We start from the raw sequence: 20,317 nt of genomic DNA on the forward strand, positions 1-20,317 counted from the left end.
GAGTAAGTAAAAACGGCTTTGGTGTGTCATAGAATACGGTCAATATCTATGAAACATACCCAACATCATTTAGAAAGAAGCTACTTACGTAATCACAAATAATCGATAATTATCCAGCAGTTGCCTGTATTACCAAAAATGTGCGGTTTGATTTTCTACAGGTAATCCCGCCTACAACTGCCCCTGCTCTACAGGAGGAACGTGTGTGAGAACATACACCTCACGGACACAGATATCTTTACAGGAGTGTGTGTGTAACCTGGGACGTACCGGTGACCAGTGTCTTGGTTGTAAGTGGGACTTTGGTTTCCATTGTTATTTCTCACACTATGATTGAGATCGAAACCAAAGCAACGCCTGTAAGAAAAAAACAGCCCTCAAAGAAATCACATGAAATCAAATGAAATAGACAGATAAATAAATAAGGAGTGTAAGTGGAAATCATCAATATATAAGGTTCTTTGTGCAAGTGTTCACTTTTTTATTATCATTGCGACAAACAGATTTCTTTACAGACATACACTTTGTTTTTAGACGTGGAATGCACTGCCCCAGCTATTCCCAATGCAGCTCCCTCACTGGTACCTGGAGGTTACAGAATTGGAAGCAATGTTACCTATACCTGCAACACTGGGTATCAACTCAGCGATGGTTCTGGTACCAGTTTTACACTGACTTGCAGTCCTAGAGGAACGTTTGAAGGGAAGAGGAAAACCTGCACTAGTACGTCTGATATCAAGAAGATATCAAACATAGAAAAGAATTAATTTGGGATAATTGATAAGATTTGATACAAATGCGATGAAAACTTTTAAAGAAAAAAATCTTTAAAACTGATTGAAAATTAATGCTCATACGACTCCGATGAATTTTCAGCCATTTTTCTTCATTTACCATAAACATATTTGAATTATATTAATAATATCATATCGGTTGATATATATCTTGTGATATTTACTTTATTTTCAGAGGATCATTATCATTTTAGCTCTTACATAAAGCTCTAAGAAATGACCAAAATATTGGTACAAGTGGTAGCTTGCGACTAAGTTGGAGCGTCTTAACTTTTGTGACATGTACAGTTTAAATGGGAATTGTCAGTTAATCAATTATTTGTGCAACCAAGTGCTCGACTTTTCATCGTCATTGTGACTAATGTTTTTCTTTACATGATGGTTTTTTAAGTTGTGGAATGCACTGTCCTGACTATTTCCAACGCAGCTCACTCTCCAGATACCAAAGTATACATATTTGGGAGCAATATTACCTATACCTGCAGCAGAGGGTATCAACTCAGCGATGGTTCTGGTAACAGTTTCACATTGACTTGCGGACCTAGGGGAACGTTTGAAGGGGAGAGGAAAGCATGCAACAGTTAGTCTGATACTAAAAAGACATCAATGTGAAAAAAGGACAGATTGTGAATCTTAGATGTAGTAATCAGTCTGCACTAGGTTCATCCTAAATACGATTATGCTTCCGTAATTATTTTGGGCATAATTATTGTTGGTGTTATTGGGCTTTGAATAAACTCTAATAAAATGAAGATATTAAAACATATCCCTATTCCAGGAATCTGTGTCCTCCGTGAAAAGGAAGTGAAGTTTGCTACATGTTCACCTAACGATTATACCCTCGTAATATTTATGTGTACAATTTCTGCTGTTTATTGGACTTTTTATAAAACTGAAAAGATAAATATATTGAAAAGATTTGCCTCACTTCCAGGAACCTGTGACCTTCCTGTAGGTGATCACCTGAGACAGGTAACACAGCGTTCCGTTACCTTTGAAGGACAAACTGTCACATATACATGTCACACTGGCTTCCGATTTAACGACACGTCAATAGTAAAGAACCTTACTTGCCAATCCGACGGTACATTTGATCAGAGCTTACATAGCTGTATTCCCATATCGTGTGGTTTTCCTACTGATAAAATCAACCTGAAGGCAGTAGAAGGGCCATATGAATACAAACAGAATGTGACATTTTCCTGCATTCCTGGATATCATTTTGCTGGCTATGACGTCGAATCACCATTTACGTCACAATGCATTGCGACTGAAACTCTGGAACCGCCAATACCTGACTGCATAAGAAGAACATGTAGTTTACCTCATTTCAACAATACAGTAGCACCTCCTGATAGTATGAATCTGCTCTTCATGGCTTCAGTTGAATTTAAATGTATAAAAGGATTTCAATTTCCGGATGGTAATGCGAGTGTAACCTTGACGTGTGATGAAACTGGTGGATTTGGGGTGGATTCTCTTAGTTGTACAGGTACGGATTTTGAAGGATGTTTGTAAAATAAGTACTACTTATAGCACCCTGAGAATCAGTGTGATGAGCGCTTTGTCCGCTTGTACATGTACAAAGCAGAGTGAATCTTGTCTGCTAAAATACATGTTACTGGGGAAACGGTATGTGATCTTGTACGGTATTTAAGGTAATTTTTTCAATATTGTTTGCTAGGTTTAACGTCACACAGCACATTTTTCATACTGGTTTTTGTCTGGAAAGGTATTCAAAAAACTGGTCGAAGAGTTGATTTATGCATCCTTTTCAAAAGTTTCAAAAGTGGTCGTGAATACATATGAGATATTATATACTACTGTAAAGGTCCCTATTTTCAGGCAAAATTAGGGCTAAATTTACTTATAAAGAAACTTTGATATCTAGTGGAGCATACAAAATAGTTAAAGCTGACCTAACTATTTCCATTTATCATCAGCGGTGTTGTCTGATGCTGGTACCAAAGCAGCGTCCACAGACCCTAACATTGGTGTCAGTGTCGGTGTAAGCGTTACTGGAGCAATAGTGCTGATATTAGTTGCTGTAATAATTGTTGTATTCGTCAAACGAAGACGGTAAGTGTCAACAAACTATGTTTTACGTTTTTTAAAAAATGAAGTATTTCACGTTACACAAATTTGCAGATAGCTTTTATCCTTTGGTATATCTACTCTTATGCATTTGATGTAATTTGCTCATAAATGGCGTTTCATTGCGATGAATTAAATTGTCGGTTTTAGGGTATTTGGGACAATGTTCACACATTTAGATATTTTTATTCTCGCTTTTATTGTTTGTTTGTTATTAACCGGCTTGCTAATGAGTAATACATGTACATTTCTCTCTTGGGGAATTTTCAGCATCTTTTTTATTTACTTCATTTGTCTGCTAACGCTTTGGCTAGTAAACGGAACGTTTTTGATTTAGGAAACAGATGTCAAACTCTAACGCAGATATTGATGTTTCAAGAAACGGAAAGCTCAGCAAAACTTTGTGCACAACATCCAAAGCTTATGTTAACACAAATATCTTCGAACTACAGAAAGAATGTGCAATGACAGAACGGTATGATCAGTCAAATAATATGAAACAGAATTATAACAACGAAAACCAGGCCTCTGATGTACTGGACCTATATGCCGTGCCAGACAAATCCAGAAAGACCAATAAAGGCAAGAAGCAACAAAATGCCCCCGTAAACTATCCAGACGATGCATATGAATATGTCAGCAAACCTTCTGCCCAGGCATCCCCCGTTTCACGACAGGATTGCAGCAGCACCCATGGACTTGCAGGGCAGTTTCAAAATGGAGGCTATGCCCAATCTGTCGATGATGCTGATGACGTGGAGTTTGTTGAAAATGATATTTATGAAACAGGAGGCGTTGACAACATGGGCCATACATGTGTTGAGTCAGCTGAAAACGACATTTAGAACTCGTCGGTGTAATTTTATTTAAGAAAAGTTGCGGTCCTTTATGTTTTATATTTGAGAACATGTTTAGCTTCCCTGTTATGTAGAGATTTGCTCCACCATACAAAATGTTCTTCAGAATGCCTCTAAGCATTTATGCACTGGTAAAATTAAGTTGAGAAGCACTTTTTGGTAAACTTGTGTAAACATATTTAGTTCTGTATCCAAAGTTTGACTTATAGATTGTCATAAAACCTGAGCCGTGATGACTTTATTGAAACTTCCTTTACCCTAAAACATTTTGTAAGGTGATTGTACATGATCATAGATTTCCTTAAGAGTCAAATATGTAAAAAAATCCTCATTCAGTGATTGCAATTCATATGTTTATAATAAAATGAAAATGTTTTTCAATATTTTAGTTTATGTGAATTGAATTGAATTTTGCTATTTTTAAATGTGAAAACATTAACTTGAAACTGTTGGACTATGAGACTTCAAAACCAGTCTTGTAGCACTCATTTTGCACCAACGTACATTTTACATGTATTTTCAAAAAAGGTAATTCCACTTTATATTACCCAACTGTTTTTAAGATTTTAGAAAAAAAAACTTACCAGTTCAGCGGGGACCCCTGAAGTGTGCATTAGCTAGGTCGACAAAATGTCAATAAGGGACCATTCCCAATCATACTAGCAGGATAGATCTATCTCCGAGTGGCTTTCACTAAATCGCATTCAGTTAAAGCATTTACGAAAGTTAATTACTCCCTTAGCAGCTTCAATTCAGCTTCAGACAGACATTTAAGCCGCTTAAACTGAATGCAATTTAGCAAGAGTCCCCTTGGAGTTAGATCGGTCCTGCTAGTGACAGGTTTACGGGGACCCGGTCTTAATCTGGTTGAGAGAGTATAGGTCTGTACAATGCTTTAGTTGAGATGCCTAAGAGAACCCCCCCATATTTTCTTGATGTGGTACAGTGAAGCAATGCATTATTTGAGACATGGAAGGGTAAAGCTGCTGGCTTGGCATGGTGGCGTCAATTGTAGACAGATGTACCCAGACTGTTCTCTGCATGTAGTCTAGGACCGAAAAAATAGACATTCCTTTGGATTGAAAATTTTAAGTCATTTTCCTGATATACACGATAAAACAAGTAAATAATAATAGACAAAAACCTATAAGTATTTCATCATTTGTTGTTTATTCATTTGTCCATTAACATTATTATTTATTCAAACAAAACATGTTTACATTATTATAATATAACAGTGGTTCATTTAAAATAATAAGTTATCAGTTATGTTGTAAGATGAACGCACCTCTGCCTCCACAGGAGCATATTGAGCAGTGGCGGATTTAGAGGGGGAGTCAAGGGGGTCCCGACTCCTCTTCGGTTTCTGAAAAAATATCACACCAATATTCCTGTCTTGATATTAGAATTGGACAGTGTTTGATCTCCAAAACACCAAAAATATTTCGGGTCCCTCAAACACCCGAACCCCGTGCACAACAAGGGCGTGATGGTCGGCTTCGCATCCAAAGTCAATACGATAAATGCACTACTACCATAACCGCAGATAAAAATAGTTTTGTGATTTGTCGCTGATGTACAGTACAGTAGAACAAATCCGAAATATATATATAGCCTAATGGAAGCTAAAAGCACAACATGATCTGTTATTAACATGAAACATGCCACAAATTATAAATAACAAATAAATTTAAACTGAGTGGCATTTTTTTCTTACAAAATTATAATACAAAAAGTGAAATTCTTTGTTACAAGAGTGCAATTTGACTGTTAGTGGAAGAATACATTTCTAGGACTAATGAGATACAATTTGAAGTTTGCCTCTATAACACATTTTCTATCATCTGCTTTACTCACTCAGACAGTCATAACATTTACATTCCTGCACTTTTGAAGATTGAAATTTATTGAAAAACATTTTAAATTAAACATTCACGTACCCGTACCACTCGATTTAACCCAAAATATTTGGATTTGTTAAAATGGACCCAACGGTGGAAACATTATCAAATGAAAATGCTTCCGCAAGTAAGTCGTCTGCCAAAATGTAAGAATATAATACTTAAGAGCAATGTTTGCTTCTCCCACTTGTAACCCTGTGATGAAACTGATGTTCCGCGTAAAAGATAATTTATCCTTCATAATAATATATAGGTATAGGTAAAGGTGAGCGTGGCGTAAATGGGTCAGAATAAAGGGGGGGGGGGGTAACCTATACATATACAAGTCAGTGGACTCTCTGGTGCATGACACTTGTTCCTGTGCCACGGGGACCCTCTGAAAGCTCTGTGTTATGCCGTGAATTTCACAGGTAATTAAGTATGACGTGATGCAGTTCGGTCCCTTATCATTCCGCACAGGAGCTTGGATAAATTACGCCTAGTCCTGATGTATATCAGCGGCTGTTGGTTGTTGTTGATTAGTTTCGTTTGCTGGCATGCTAAGGACAGTGTACACGCTGTCATTAACGTTAACATACTCAGCCACGCGGCGAGCTGTTGCCAAAGTTTTGGCCTCCAGTGACATATACTCGTGATCCCTACCAGCACTGTCTGGCGGACTCAAACTGTTTTGGTTCAAACCAGAGGTGTCGCTGTGATCTGTGTTAGCAAACGGCTGAGAAGCAAGGTTCCGTCTACTGAATTAAAACGAAATTCAACAATAAAAATTCTTAATTTTTATCCCAAAACGTTAAAACGCTGTAAAACATTTATGTAAAACATCATGTATATTTAAATAAGGTCATCGTTGGCTAAGATTAAATTCTAGACATTTTAAAACAGGATCTGTTTATTTATTATTACAAAAATGCCTTCCGCTTTGATTTTAAGCTTTAAATTTCAAGCTTTATATAATAGAATTTTGGTTTGACACTGTTATTTGTAAAATACAATATCCTATTTTAATATTTCAAGCAATATTTTCAATAAAATCTTTAAAATCCTATTCAGTACACGGTTAATTGCATTCCCCAGTTGTCAATGAACTATGACTGCGCATGCGTCCAACTGACCTTTTCATGACAACCCCAACAACTCCCACCAAGATCAGAACCACCATTGTAGATATCCAGCCACTGATGGCGACAGCCACAGGTACTTGTCCTAACAGATATTTTATTTCATTAAATGTTATAATAGCCAAAAAGCTTGCAAATTATATCTTTTTCTAGTCAGTTCTTTTTTTTTTGTGTTTCAATCATGTAAGTTGCATTCTCTTTCCTCTCTTACATAATGCCCCAATAATTTGTTTTATTTTCAATCACCATTATCCTATCATTACCTGTCAACGCTTCTGGTGTGACTTCTTTCCTTTGAATAACTGAAAAGTAAATTACTTCAAATTTATTGCAATTCATTACGAAAGACATTTTATGGCTTTTGTTATATTTTGTTATATTTTGTTATATTCTCTTATAAAAAGTGTGTGGACCACATTTTAGTTCATTTGTTTACCTAAATGGTGTTTTCCTTATTATTTCTGAAAGTAAGGCAAATCTTTTCAATATATTTATCTTTTCAAGTTAATAAAATGTCAAATAATAGTAGCAGGAATTGTACACATAAATATTACGTGGGCATAATCGTTAGATGAACATGTAGCAAACTGACGATTAAAAATATAATTTAAAATCTTTTTCTCAGTTTTCTATTTTGACGTCTTTTTGACATCAGACTTACTGATGCATGATTTCCTCTCCCCTTCAACCGTGCCGCTACGACTGCAAGTGAGTGTGAAACTGGAACCAGAACCATCGCTGAGTTGATACCCTCTGTTGCAAGTATAGGTCATAGTGTTGTTGAATCTGTAAACTTCAGTTGCCTGCGAGGGGTCCGCATTGGGAAAAGTTGGGGCATTACATTCCACATCTAAAGAAAATCAATCGCAACTATGATGAAAATCTAACCACTTAGCTTTCCAAAGACACTTAAATCTGCTGTTCTCCATATAAATTGTGTGTAAAAGTAAAGTAGCTTAACCTGAAACACTTAGACCCCATTCCCAGAGACTAGATCGATCCAAACTAGATCGACCTAACTCCCTGGGGGTTCACGCTTTAAGCCAGATTATCTAATAGTAATCTAGTGAGACTCCCCACGGGGATAGATCGATCTAAAATCTATGGGAATACGCCCTTAGTTTTAGTGTTTTCATGTGTTTTGGTATGTTGACCACTTTTTACAGTATCATGAATAAAGTGGTTTGGGTTCAAGTCCAGTGAATGTGGTGCCCACTGAACGTCACAATTTCTGCTGATCTCTTTCAGCCAGGCTAGGGAGACATTTTATGTGGTGGGAAGGTCTTGCTGAAACCATCTATCCATCTGCGTCGTCTAAATAATGTCCAAAATTACCTCACCACTGCCACATAGCGCTCCATATCCACTGTTAGACATTTTTGTCTGTGAACCAGGAAGCGTGACGCTGAAGTCGGCGGCACATTCACCGTACACAACCCCCCAATTTTGCAGTTGTGGGTGTATCTCAGGGATAATGTGTACTAGAACAACCTTCCACCGATTGATGAACAACAATCACAGGTAAAATCAGGGAAATTCCCATGAGGAAGGCGTTCCAATACATGTATTGGCAATTTTGCACTACGTATGCCAGCACATACTGTATACATGTATGCCTCCAACGCTGCAGTGGCCATTTGGAAAGAACACGAATTCTATGCAAAGCAACCAAGATAACTGAAACTTTGGTGTATTATCGTACACAATGAAGTTAAAATTGAGCTATTTCCTTGAAGAATTATATAATTTGTTTGATTATTATTATTATTATTATTATTATTATTTTGTTTGAGGGGGAGGGCACCCTGTATTCATATTGAATGTAAAAGCAATTTCTATTTGAGCGGTTTTCTATTCGTCTCAGTGAATTTTGAAACATTAATACAGGGCTTTTCATAAATTCTTGCATCACATTTCCATTGATGAATACACATATATACATTTTTGGTCAGTTACTTCATATTCATCTAGCCGGTGAATTGTGACACACCACAGTCACGGCGCTGCAATTATAATACCTTTCAGATTTGGACATTGTGTCTAACTTATTAGCACCCATTTTGTGTCCATCCTCAGTGATTTAAACACAAATAAATAAATAGTAGGTGAACAAAACTTAACATACGACATCGTTTCAATTTGCATCTTACCAGGACACTGTTTCATTTGAAAGTGACGCAGATTATTGCCAAAGGTAAGGTCACCGCACGAAGTAGAACTGTAATGGAACCAACACCACCTCCCATCCCAGTCAACTGCCTCACATGCTGGGTCATCGTTACAGGCCTGTAAACAGCGGGATAATGGTCTATAACTCGTCCATGAGCCTCCGATGGCGCTCCTATTCTCATATACATACAACACGTACTCTGGTACTGAAAGGAAATACTTCAGAAATGATGCTCTGTATGTAATGGTCAAGTTCACATGTCCAATTATGAGTCCGAGGTGTGCAACATACATAAAACTCTTCATATGTAATTCAAAATTCCACAATATATGAATGGACAACAACACATAGAAATATAATAAATTCTATTTTGCCACTAAAACGGCGGTTATCGCAACTATTCTGAAATCTGTGCTTACCATCGGACCACGTGGACCTTTATAGGTGGCTACCCTCTGTAATAATCTCTTTCGAAATTTAAAAAAAAAACACTCTTAGAAATAAAAACAATGGACTATTTTGGATGTCAGAACGTACATCTTAACCATTAGTTAATATAGAAGACTGTCGTTTAACCCAGGAAAATTCCGTTTACGGTACTTTTCCCTCGAAAATGAAGAGTTGTTACCACTTTAAGATCGTGTATATTCCAAGTTAAATGCAACCGAATGGAAATTCGAATTTGCATCCTTGTATGAATTCAGAATAGTCTTGGTTTTGGTCAACCCCTCCCCGGTTCGACCTAGTAAGTGAATAATATAAAATGGTAATATTGCATTTTAAGTAGAAGTAGTGCATTTTTATAGAGTCACCTAAATCAGGAAGTATATCACCTTTTCCTAATTATTTCAATGCGACCTCGATTCACGGCCACCATGCGATAAGGTAAACGTACTTAGGCAATAAAATACACTAGTTTTGCTGTTGATTAGTATTTCATCTGATACCTAGAGTATTCAAATAAATAGTACAAATAAAGACAAAAGAGATAACGCCTTACGCAACGAAAAGTGTGAAGACAGCGTGTGCTGTGCCTGCATGTTTAGTGAATGTACCGAACCATAAGCTGTTACATTACAAGTTTAACTTAATTATCAACTTCTGCATTCTGAACAAATAACATTGCAGTGTATTCAACAGTACCAGTAAAATATTACAAGGCAGTGGCAACGGAGGTTGGTCCCATTGTTTTCATGTTTTTCTTTCCCCTTCAGCAGCTTTGTTGTTAACACGGAGCTACGCCGTGCGTCGTGTTAAATATAAAATGGGTCACTTCCTTGTTCACAAAACTTCGCAGATACGCACCCAGACCTTACCGCACTTTGACAAGCCTTATCTTTTTAAGATCATTCAACAGAAAGAAAGTGGGCTATAAAAAATTAGGGTTTGTATAATACCTGTTACATGTACATGTGCTATAATCAGTACATGTAAGCAGCAGAAAAGCCATGATGTTACGAGAGAATTGATGTGCATTGGTGAGGATTGGATCGAGTCTTTGATATAGTAAGAGCGCCCAGGAGGGTAGGTGTAAATGCTTTGTACAGTAAGCGACATGTTCTACGTACAGGATTCTTTCAATGACAAAAATGTCTATGATACACGTTTAATCACTATTACTGTGGTCAAAATAATCACACCAGCGAGCCTAGGCCGTATTTTTCTCAAGTTTTAATTCAGTTAAATGGCCTACAGTGTATGCAATTTAAACCGTGAGAATACAGCATGATAACGATTTGTCACTTTCTTGCTTCACGCCACTAAGTTGTGGACTTCTTGACACCACAGTCAGTTGTGGCAGAAAGGCGACGCAACGATTTGATTGGTCTTCTCTGGTAAGAGACCTTATTTACAAGACTTAAAAGCATGGGAGTGGTGGAAAGATACAACCTGGGCTTATTAAGTAAAGCCTTTTTACGGTGAGCGTTATGTCTTAGGCCCCTTTTTTCACGTTGCGCAGTACGCAGTCCGGAGCGCGGTTATTTTCATAGGACCTAACGTGTAGGCTTCCTACGATACATTTTTTTACGCCCTTTCACGATTTGCTCCTTACATTTTAGCCGGAAGTAAATCAATGGGCTGTGTCGAGTGAGGAGGGAAGGAAGTTTAGGTGACTTACATATTGTACTTCATAGACAAGCTATCGAATTTTCAGTTGTTTAAAATATACCAGCACAGGTAAGTCACTCAATGTCTTTGATTTGGCAGTGGTTGGACTGGAAACAAGTGACCGTAGAGGGCGAACACTCCTTCGGAACGCCACATATAAGGAGGGTACATGTACTGTAGTAGCTAGATAAAAAGTAGATAACAAAAAAGGCGTGCTACCTTATCAGAACTTACTCAACGAGAAAAGTTAATAAGTTACACCACTCAGTTAGTAATACAGTAATGCTAATACATGCTGTAGTGACTGGGATTATTTGCTTCCTTGTTGTTTCAATTAAAAAGTTGGAATTTTTTCATCGATCTAAGAGGAAATAACCGGTTAGTTTTTAAAAATATCTAATTATTTATTCAATCTTTTTTTTAATTTGTTACGATTTCGACAGTATCTCTGTCAGTCTGTCTGTTCGTTTTTAAGTTTGTCTGTAAGCACTCTACAGGTTGCAGTTGTGATCATATTACATCAATTTTCCCCTGAAGATCGAGGCACACTGTATCCAAACAAGTACGTGACCGAACTTTTGGGATCAGTCTGTGCATGTTCAAGAAAGAGGCAGCCGAATCTGAAAACTCATATTCTGGAATCGGAAAAGCTAGACTCGTTTTGTTTGCTGCATTTTGTAGAGCATGTCAAACGCAACACTGAAAGTACTGCCCATTAAAATGGTTTAGGAGCTGCGTTATTTCAAAAAGGACATCGTCGCAATGCTCAATGTTGAGCAATGCTCAATGTTGGTGCCAATTTTACGACCCTTCTAACCCCAGAACTGTCACTGATATGCTTATAGTTACTATTGAACTGGGATAGGAAGTCACACATTGGCAATCTTACTGTAACCTTGAATTTGGCATTTGGCCTTCTTTTCACCATGAACTGAATTTTGTAAATTTTCCGGCCCTGGCAGAGATACTTCCTCATCACATTTATGCATACAATTACTATTGTCGACAGATAGGAAGTAACACATACGCTTTTATTTAAGTATCTTCAAGCCCACATCTGGATCCGCTTGTTTTTTTCAATCCTTTTTTTTCCTTGTATTGTCAGGGGTTGTTCTGAAAGTGTTATACATGTAAGTGTGATTTTTCATTTTGTTTAATATATACTATTTATCAATTTTTTATTTCAAAAACAAAAAATACAAAACACTCTCACACCCATATATACATACAAGCTCTATAACGGTACTTAACTGTTAAATTTCCTATCCACAAAATAACTCCCTAATGTTTTCCATTTTTTAATAAAACCATCATTATCCATATTTTTGCTATAAGTAAAATAGTCACTTTCCATATATTGATTAATATAACGTTTTACTTTCAGGAAATCTGGGACACTTTTGGTCATTTTCTGGCAATATATACATTTTTTAACCAAACAAATAATTAAATTTACCAAACTTTGTTTTTTTCCAAATATAATGTCTATTAAGTTTAATATTTCTTTTATATTAAAATCATTTTCTAACCATTCTCTTACTTGTTCCCAGATTTCTGAAATTCTACCGCATTCCCAAAATAAATGAACAAAAGTATCCTCCTCTTTTATACAAAATACACATAAATTTGATTCTACTACATTTATCCGAAATAAAAAAGAATTTGTTACTAAGATTCTATGGACCAGTCGATATTGAAATCATCAAAGGCTCATATCATCCAACTTCTTAATCGAGTTATTCTTTTCCATCCACCATTTTTCATCGTGGTATACTTTCCCATTTTATTTCACTTTTTGGTCTAAAATACAAGCTAGTAACAAAGGTATCGTATATAGGTCTTACTCCCTTTTGATTTCTCGTCAGAACTTCTAGAAATTTTGGTCTAAATGGAATATCTACTGGTGGATTTCTTTTCAATGTGCTTTATATATTCCTGTCCAAAATTCACAAGATCCATAAAATTGTATGATAATGTATCTAACAACAATTGATGCCATGATGTTATACTAATACAGCCCATCATTCTTCTCAACCACGAAATTTTCAAGCTATCAATAAACCATTTGACTGAAATCATACGTAACCCACCATGCTGGTAATTTTGAATTAATGTATTTCTTGCTATTCTATCCTTCTTATTGTTCCATATGAATTTAAAAAATGCACTTTCTAAATCCTTTATATGTTCTTCACTCAAATTAGGTAGGCTTTTAAACAGATGTGTTAATTTAGACAGCATTATTGATTTAACTACAGTAATTTTTCCTGTAACACTTAATAGTCGCCTTGACCAGGACTTCATCAATTCTTTAATGTCCTTTACCTTGTTTTCAAAATTTAATTCAACCATGTTAACCAAGTCTACAGTAAAAATAATTCGAAGAAAAGTAAACGGTTCTTGGGACCATTTGATTCCATAGTTCGCATTAAAATTTCTCAATGGTCCAATTTTAATACAGCATGTTTTTTGGTAATTTGGCTTTAAACCAGAAAACTTAGCAAATTGGTCAATTAGTGAAAGTGTGATTTTTAATAACTTTTCTGTTCCATCCAATAATATTGCAGTATCATCCGCATACTGCATTATCTTATATTCTTTATTTTTAATTTTAATGCCCTTGACGGTTCTGCTTTTTCTAAACATAGCACTCATTATCTCTATACGCATAGCAAGAATAAGTATGGCGAGATCGGATCCCCCTGTCTGCACCCACGATATATTTTAAAAAAAGATGAGGCATTGCCACCCTGAATCACACATACATGTAGCTTAAAATTAGTAAAAAATATATCAATCCACTTCTTTATATTTTCCCCAAAGTTGAAATAACTTAAGACCTTTCTAATAAAATTCCAAGATATTGAATCATATGATTTCTCAAAATCGACCATTAAAACTAGGCCTGGTACGCTATTTTCATTGCAAACATGTATGCTATCATATAAAAGTCTTGTGTTCTCACCCAAATATCTACCAGCCATAAAACCCTTTTGATTTTCGTGTATTAATGTAGGGAGAAACGGTTTGATTCTGTAAGCAATTATTCTAGATAAAATTTTGTAAGTGACGTTTAATAGACAAATCGGTCTCTCATATTTATCAATTTTTGTTATTTATTCTATTATTACATAAAGATGAACACAGAAATCATTTCTTATAAAGTGGTTCGGCTTTTTTTGTAACGTGCCTAAAATACGTGCCGCCTTGTTTATTACATTAACCTTCATTTTAGAAGACTGCTACTTGATAATGAGTCACCCTCAATGGTGAGGTTTTTCACGCACAGACCTTTGCTCAAAATATCAACATACTTTTTATTTACATTTATTTCAGAGCTAGGACAACAAGACAATGAAAGGGCTGTTGAATATTTTAAAATCTTCTCTGATATTTTGTTTAATTCGTGGATGGCAAGGAATCGACGCAGGTAAGCGGATCCAGTTTTTAGATACAGGAGGTCCCCCCCCCCCATGCACCCCCATCCCCCCGTAGCTTCGGAAGTACCCCTTCTATCCCTCCGCCCCCCCCCCATAAGAATAATAAATAAATGAAAGGAGGGACTTGAGTCAAGATCAAACACATTTTTGATCAAACAAATTCTACAATAAAACCATCCTTCTCTACTGATTTATGTATTTTAGCAAATGTAAGTGAAACATTTTTATTCATGCTCTGATTCTGTTCATTTTACCCATGTAAAGTCTACTGAACATTTTATATATGGTAGACTATAAATAAATATTATTATTATTATTATTATTATTATTATTATTATGCTCCGGCCCCCTTTTACATGTTTCCACAATCCTGGATCATTCAGCGCATGTGTTTTACTTATTTCAAAAGCTCAAAAGATTATTGTAAAGATGATTTCATTTCGCATAGTAATTGATGATGAATCAGACGAGAAACAGGTTTCACCTTGAATTTCTCCAAGGAAGTGGTCGGGACCCCCAAATTTACAAAAAAGTTTATCCCGTCAATAGCCACTTCTAGTGTAGCTATTTCAGTACGTTATAAGACGAGTGACTGCTTATCTGCCGAGCACTGACAATTTTCTTGCAGTATTAGTTTGCAGAAGGCGTTGCATGCGCGAACAAATATATCTAGCTTGCCCGTAGCTGGGAAGGGGGTTCGAACCAACCGCCCTTTTTGTCGCAAAAAAGTAACCCTTTGCTGAAAGTACACAAAGGTATCATGGGAAAAGGTCCATTTTCTTCAGGAAAGACCACCGTCTTTGAATTTGCTGGTTACGAAGCTAGTTAAAATTAGATAGTTAGTATATCTTGCCAATGATATTGTTAATGTGATATCTTTTCTTTTTTGTGCACTGACCAAAGTAAAGAATTAAATTAGCGTTGAAATATTAAAGGCATCTGGCTTTAAGAGATATATTCATCTTTTGGCTTCGGGTCTTTTTTGAAAGATATGTCAAATTACATGCAGTCTACATTAAAATGTATCCGAAATCTTCAAAATTGAAAAAAAAAAATCAAAATGGAAAAGAAATTAACCGTTTTTTTAACATTATAGAATGTGATGTGCCAGAGGTTCCTCATTCAAGTCGAACTCCAACTGGTTCCCTGGTCAACAGTCAAGAAACCGTTACCTACACGTGTGCATCCCCTTCATATTTTCATATATATGGTTCTCTTACAATCACGTGTACAGACAGGGAGGATGTGTATGATCGGGAACCACCAATATGTGGACGTGAGTATTTCTGTCTTTGTGAATTACTTTCTTAGCAAATATTCTTGAATTTGATGCGCTATACTTTATCTTTGTTATAAACGCGAGATATTACTTTTTTCAAATGAATTTATAGCTTTTTACACCACATTTTCGTGAATGTCCGCATAACATCATATTTAGGGTTTAACTTAACAATATATTGGCGTGAGAGTGGCATGGGTTTAGAGGGAAATATAAATTAATATCGATCCAATTTTATTTGGCAAACATTTTATGGCTTAAATTAAGATTTGGAGTGCCCCCTTACAGATATCCATCAAGCAACCAATGTTTCGGGGGAGAAGGGGCATCACGAAGTCAAGAATGCGACTCGGTTGCATTAAAATTGAAATATATGTTAATATATTTCTTTTCCAATAAAGATGTGTAACTCAAAGGGCGCATACAGTGCACCCATCATTATTGATGTAGTAAACGTGAGGGCATGTAACACTAACAAATATATTGCTGAAAGTCTTCTATTTCTTTCAGTGCCAGAGTACGTGTTGTATGTATATGAGAACAGGGGCGTCAGTGGAGGATCATGGAAGCTTTATAAACCATTATCCCGCTGTTTACAGGCCTGTAACGATGACCCAACATGTGACGCAGTGGACTGGGATGGGAGGTGGTGTTGGTTCCATTACAGTTCTACTTCGTGCGACGACCTTACCTTTGGCAATAATCTGAGTCACTATCAAATGAAACAGTGTCCTGGTAAGATGCAAATTGAAACGATTTATCTGTTATTTTTTTTTACTTTGTGCTTATAATCTTATTGGTGGAGATGAATAAGGGATTTAAGTAAAGCACGACATAATATTGGGAAAGTAAAAATAAAATACGTATACGAATACCTAAAAGAGAGTAGAGTACGAATGCCTAAGAAATATACCCAACACCAGTCAGAAATTAGCTACTAACGTAATCACAAATAATATTTAGTTATCCAGCCGATTATTGATACTAGCATATCAACAATTTGTAACATATATACGTTATAATTTTATTATTTTTAGGTCAACCCGACTACAGCTGCCCCTGCTCTACAGGAGGAACGTGTGTGAGAACATACACCTCACAGACACAGATATCTTCAGAGGAGTGTGTGTGTAACCTGGGACGTACCGGTGACCAGTGTCGTGATTGTAAGTGGGACTTTGGTTTTCATTGTTATTTGTTACCAATACATAATTGAGATTGTATCCAAGTATCGCCTTACAAAAGATGCGTCCATGTAGTTTGTTGTATGGGCTTCATAGATATGTGCCTTAATACTGTTAAGCTTTGGATAGAAAAATGTGATGCTAACTATTCCAATAAAAATCGTTTCAGACAATGAAACAGCATACACATGGAACACAACACTCAAAGATATCGCTTTTGCACTTATCATTAACGTCTTCTAATACAAATATAATGAAATTAATAAATAACACATGTAAGTGCAACCAAGGGGTCATCTTTTCATTTTCATTGCGACTGATGGATTTCATTACAGACATGCACTTTGTTTTTAGATGTGGAATGCACTGCCCTGGTTATTCCTAACGCGGCTCCCTCTCCGGCAACTGGAGGTTACCGATTTGGAAGCTATGTTACCTATACCTGCAACAGTGGGTATCAACTCAGCGATGGTTCTGGTTCCAGTTTCACACTGACTTGCGGTCCTAGGGGAACGTTTGAAGGGGAGAGGAAAACATGCACCAGTAAGTCTAATATCAAAAAGACATCAAAGTAAAAAAAATGAGAATGATATTTTAAATTGTCAGTCTGCTATAGGTCGACCCTTGATACGATTAATATGCTTCCGCTATTATTCAGAGCATAATTATTGTCGGTGTTATTGAGCTGTGAACTAACTTGAATAGACGAAGATATTGAAAAAAATTACTCCACTTCCAGGAACCTGTGTCATTCCTGTAAGTGATCACCTCAGACAAGTTACACAGCGTTCCTTTGCCTTTGAAGGACAAACTGTCACATATGCATGCGATACTGGCTTCCAATTCAACGACACGTCACTGGTAAAGAACCTTACTTGCCAATTCGACGGTACATTTGATCAGAGCTTACCTAGCTGTATTCCCATATCGTGTGGGTTTCCTACTGATAAATTCAACTTGAAGGCAGTAGAAGGACCATATATACACAAACAGAATGTGACATTTTCCTGCATTCCTGGATATCATTTTGCTGGCTATGACGTCGACTCACTATTTACGTCACAATGTATTGCGACTAATACTCTGGAACCGCCAATACCTGACTGCATAAAGAGAACATGTAGTTTACCTCATTTAAACAATACAATGACAACTTCTGATAGCACGTATTTATTCTTCATGGCTTCAGTTGAATTCAAATGCATTAAAGGATTTCGATTCCCGGATGGTAATACCAGTGTAACCTTGACGTGTGATGAAACCGGTGGATTTGGGGTGGATTCTCTTAGTTGTTCAGGTAAGGGTTTTAATGAATATTTATAACGTAATAAGCAGTAGTAACCTGAGAATCAGGTTTTCTGTGCAGAGACGGAAAGGTATTCTAAAACTGGTAGGTGATTTATAAATCCTTTTCAAAAGAAGTTTGTTAGTCGCGAATGCATATGAAATAGTATATGCCACTGTAGAGGAAATCATTGTAATATAGTTGACCTAATTTCAGGCAAAACCAGAGCAAAATTTACTTATAGAGAAACTTCACTATCCAGAAGAAAATATTTAAAGCTGACCTATTTCCTTTTTACCATTCAGCGGTGTTGCCTGGTGCTGGTACCCAAGCAGCATCCACAGACCCTAACAATAGTAACATTGGTGTTAGTGTCGGTGTGGGCGTTACTGGAGTGATAGTGCTGATATTAATTGTTGTCATAGTTGTTGTATTCGTCAAACGAAGACGGTAAGTGGCAACAAACCATACTGAGTTGTTTTATTTTATTTCTGTTAAAGTTAGTGATAGGGACGCACAATACATGTACAGGGTATATGTAAGAATGAAAATAGCGTTTACACTGTATAATAAATGAATGAGAAACTGGAGAAGTTGTCAGCATTTTACCTGTCGTGCAACAACATTATAAAATATTACACGTCCCACGAACCATATAATTAACACATTCCCTTTAATATTTATCCTTTAATGCATTTGCACTGGTGCACGTTGATGGTATCATTAAAATGTTTATATATCCGCCATGATCTATAAATTCGTTGGTTTTTAGATTTGTCTTTACATAAATATTGATATTTCTACTCATCTTTTGTCTTTAACCTACTGGCTTATAATAGATAGGCCTACAGTTCTTACTTGAGGAGTTGCAAGTGTCTTTTTTTTGTTCGATTGATACATTTATTTATCTTTTTTGCGTTTAACGCATTGATTAGTAAATGGAACATTTTTCGTTTCAGGAAACAGATGTCAAACTCAAATGAAGATATCAATGTATCAAGAAACGGAGACCTCAGCAACACAATGTACACAGCACCCAACACATATGTTGACACAAATCCATACGAACTCGAGGGAGAATGTCCAATGACAGACCGTTATGATCAGTCAAATAATATGAGACAGAATTCTAATAACGAAAACCAGGCCTCTGATTCCAAGATGAACGTACAGGACCTATATGCCGTGCCAGACAAATCCAAAAAGACCAAAAAAGACAAGAAGCAACAAAATACCCCTGCAAGCTATCCAGACGATGCGTATGAATATGTCAAGAAACCTTCTGCCCAAGCATCTTCCGTTTCAAGACAGGATTGCAGTAGCACCTATGAACTTGCAGGGCAGTTTCAAAACGGAGGCTATGCCCAGTCTATCGATGATGCTGATGACGTGGAGTTTGTTGAAAACGATATTTATGAAACAGGAGGCGTTGACAACATGGGCTATGCGTAAGATGAGTCAGTTGAAAACGACATTTTTAATTCTTCGGTGTAATTTCATTTTAGACCAGTTGCGGTCTTTTATGTTTCATATTTGGAAACCTGCTGATCTCAGTGCTTGCGCTACTGGTATGTTGGGACAAAAATGCCTATTATGGTGATTTGCTCCAACATACAAAATGTTCTTCATGATGTAAAGTTCAGCTGAGAAGCACTTTCTGGAAAACTTATGTAAGCCTATGTTCTGTATCCAAAGTTTGCTTACAGCGAAAATCCGTTTTTACCAACGATGATGTATGTGGAGACTAAAAATTCGAAATCACAAATGGACAATAACCTGAAAAACTCCTTGTTAAGATATAGTTATGTACTTTTGTATAGAAATAAGCTCTACAATTTTGTGGTGTTCAACGTCAAAGGATTTAGACTAATAGATATCCATAAAAACTGAGCTGTGATGACTTTATTGAAACTTTCTTCACCCATAAACATGTTGTATATGGTGATTGTACATGATCATGGATTTCCTTATTAGTCAAATATTTAAATTTTTCCTCATTTAGTGATTGTTTCTAATAAAATCAAAGTATACTTGGTAGGTGACTTATAGGTGGAATAGACCGGGTATAAATGACAACATTAGTCTC

The 20,317-nt window shown here is 36.4% G+C and overlaps 3 protein-coding genes and 1 long non-coding RNA gene across 5 annotated transcripts; 3 read left to right on the forward strand and 1 right to left on the reverse strand.

Annotated features, from left to right (window-relative positions):
• The first annotated feature begins 48 nt into the window (after positions 1-48).
• Positions 49-4,126, forward strand: LOC147761159 (sushi, von Willebrand factor type A, EGF and pentraxin domain-containing protein 1-like). Its single transcript, XM_087015189.1, has 7 exons — positions 49-88; positions 162-290; positions 535-723; positions 1,186-1,374; positions 1,729-2,286; positions 2,738-2,873; positions 3,226-4,126. The coding sequence occupies exons 1-7, from the start codon at positions 49-51 to the stop codon at positions 3,731-3,733; spliced, it is 1,749 nt and encodes a 582-aa protein (XP_086871315.1). The 3' UTR covers positions 3,734-4,126.
• Positions 4,127-4,946: 820 nt separating this feature from the next.
• Positions 4,947-9,621, reverse strand: LOC106154257 (uncharacterized). Its single transcript, XM_087015810.1, has 5 exons — positions 8,915-9,621; positions 7,426-7,614; positions 7,028-7,066; positions 6,759-6,849; positions 4,947-6,383 (listed from the first exon to the last, which is right to left on the reverse strand). The coding sequence occupies exons 1-5, from the start codon at positions 9,237-9,239 to the stop codon at positions 6,125-6,127; spliced, it is 903 nt and encodes a 300-aa protein (XP_086871936.1). The 5' UTR covers positions 9,240-9,621; the 3' UTR covers positions 4,947-6,124.
• Positions 9,622-10,330: 709 nt separating this feature from the next.
• On the forward strand, positions 10,331-15,751 carry LOC147761160 (uncharacterized). 2 transcript variants are annotated; one of them, XR_015334904.1, is made up of 3 exons: positions 10,331-10,412; positions 14,380-14,473; positions 15,580-15,751. It is a non-coding gene; the product is annotated as an uncharacterized LOC147761160 (long non-coding RNA). The 2 variants fall into 2 exon arrangements; XR_015334903.1 differs by lacking the exon at positions 10,331-10,412 and adding an exon at positions 11,060-11,112.
• A 1,536-nt stretch (positions 15,752-17,287) lies between these two features.
• On the forward strand, positions 17,288-20,266 carry LOC106177335 (uncharacterized). The gene is made up of 4 exons (XM_087015721.1): positions 17,288-17,489; positions 17,686-18,243; positions 18,537-18,681; positions 19,191-20,266. Exons 2-4 carry the CDS (start codon positions 18,093-18,095, stop codon positions 19,681-19,683), a joined length of 789 nt encoding a protein of 262 aa, XP_086871847.1. The 5' UTR covers positions 17,288-17,489; positions 17,686-18,092; the 3' UTR covers positions 19,684-20,266.
• Positions 20,267-20,317: the final 51 nt, after the last annotated feature.

This window comes from Lingula anatina, chromosome 6, assembly GCF_051362555.1.
Source record: "Lingula anatina isolate TDL-2025a chromosome 6, LinAna3.0, whole genome shotgun sequence".
Lineage (NCBI taxonomy): Eukaryota > Metazoa > Brachiopoda > Lingulata > Lingulida > Lingulidae > Lingula > Lingula anatina.

Coding starts and splice junctions, on each gene's coding strand:
- LOC147761159 (XM_087015189.1), top strand. CDS start 49: ATGAAACATACCCAACATCATTTAGAAAGAAGCTACTTAC. Junction 89..161: donor TTTAGAAAGAAGCTACTTAC/GTAATCACAAAT, acceptor GATTTTCTACAG/GTAATCCCGCCTACAACTGC. Junction 724..1,185: donor GAAGAGGAAAACCTGCACTA/GTACGTCTGATA, acceptor TGGTTTTTTAAG/TTGTGGAATGCACTGTCCTG.
- LOC106154257 (XM_087015810.1), bottom strand. CDS start 9,239: ATGAAGAGTTTTATGTATGTTGCACACCTCGGACTCATAATTGGACAT. Junction 7,615..8,914: donor TCAAATGAAACAGTGTCCTG/GTAAGATGCAAA, acceptor GATTTTCTTTAG/ATGTGGAATGTAATGCCCCA. Junction 7,067..7,425: donor GGAGAGGAAATCATGCATCA/GTAAGTCTGATG, acceptor TTTACTTTTCAG/TTATTCAAAGGAAAGAAGTC.
- LOC106177335 (XM_087015721.1), top strand. CDS start 18,093: ATGACAACTTCTGATAGCACGTATTTATTCTTCATGGCTTCAGTTGAA. Junction 18,244..18,536: donor GGATTCTCTTAGTTGTTCAG/GTAAGGGTTTTA, acceptor TTTACCATTCAG/CGGTGTTGCCTGGTGCTGGT. Junction 18,682..19,190: donor GTATTCGTCAAACGAAGACG/GTAAGTGGCAAC, acceptor TTTTCGTTTCAG/GAAACAGATGTCAAACTCAA.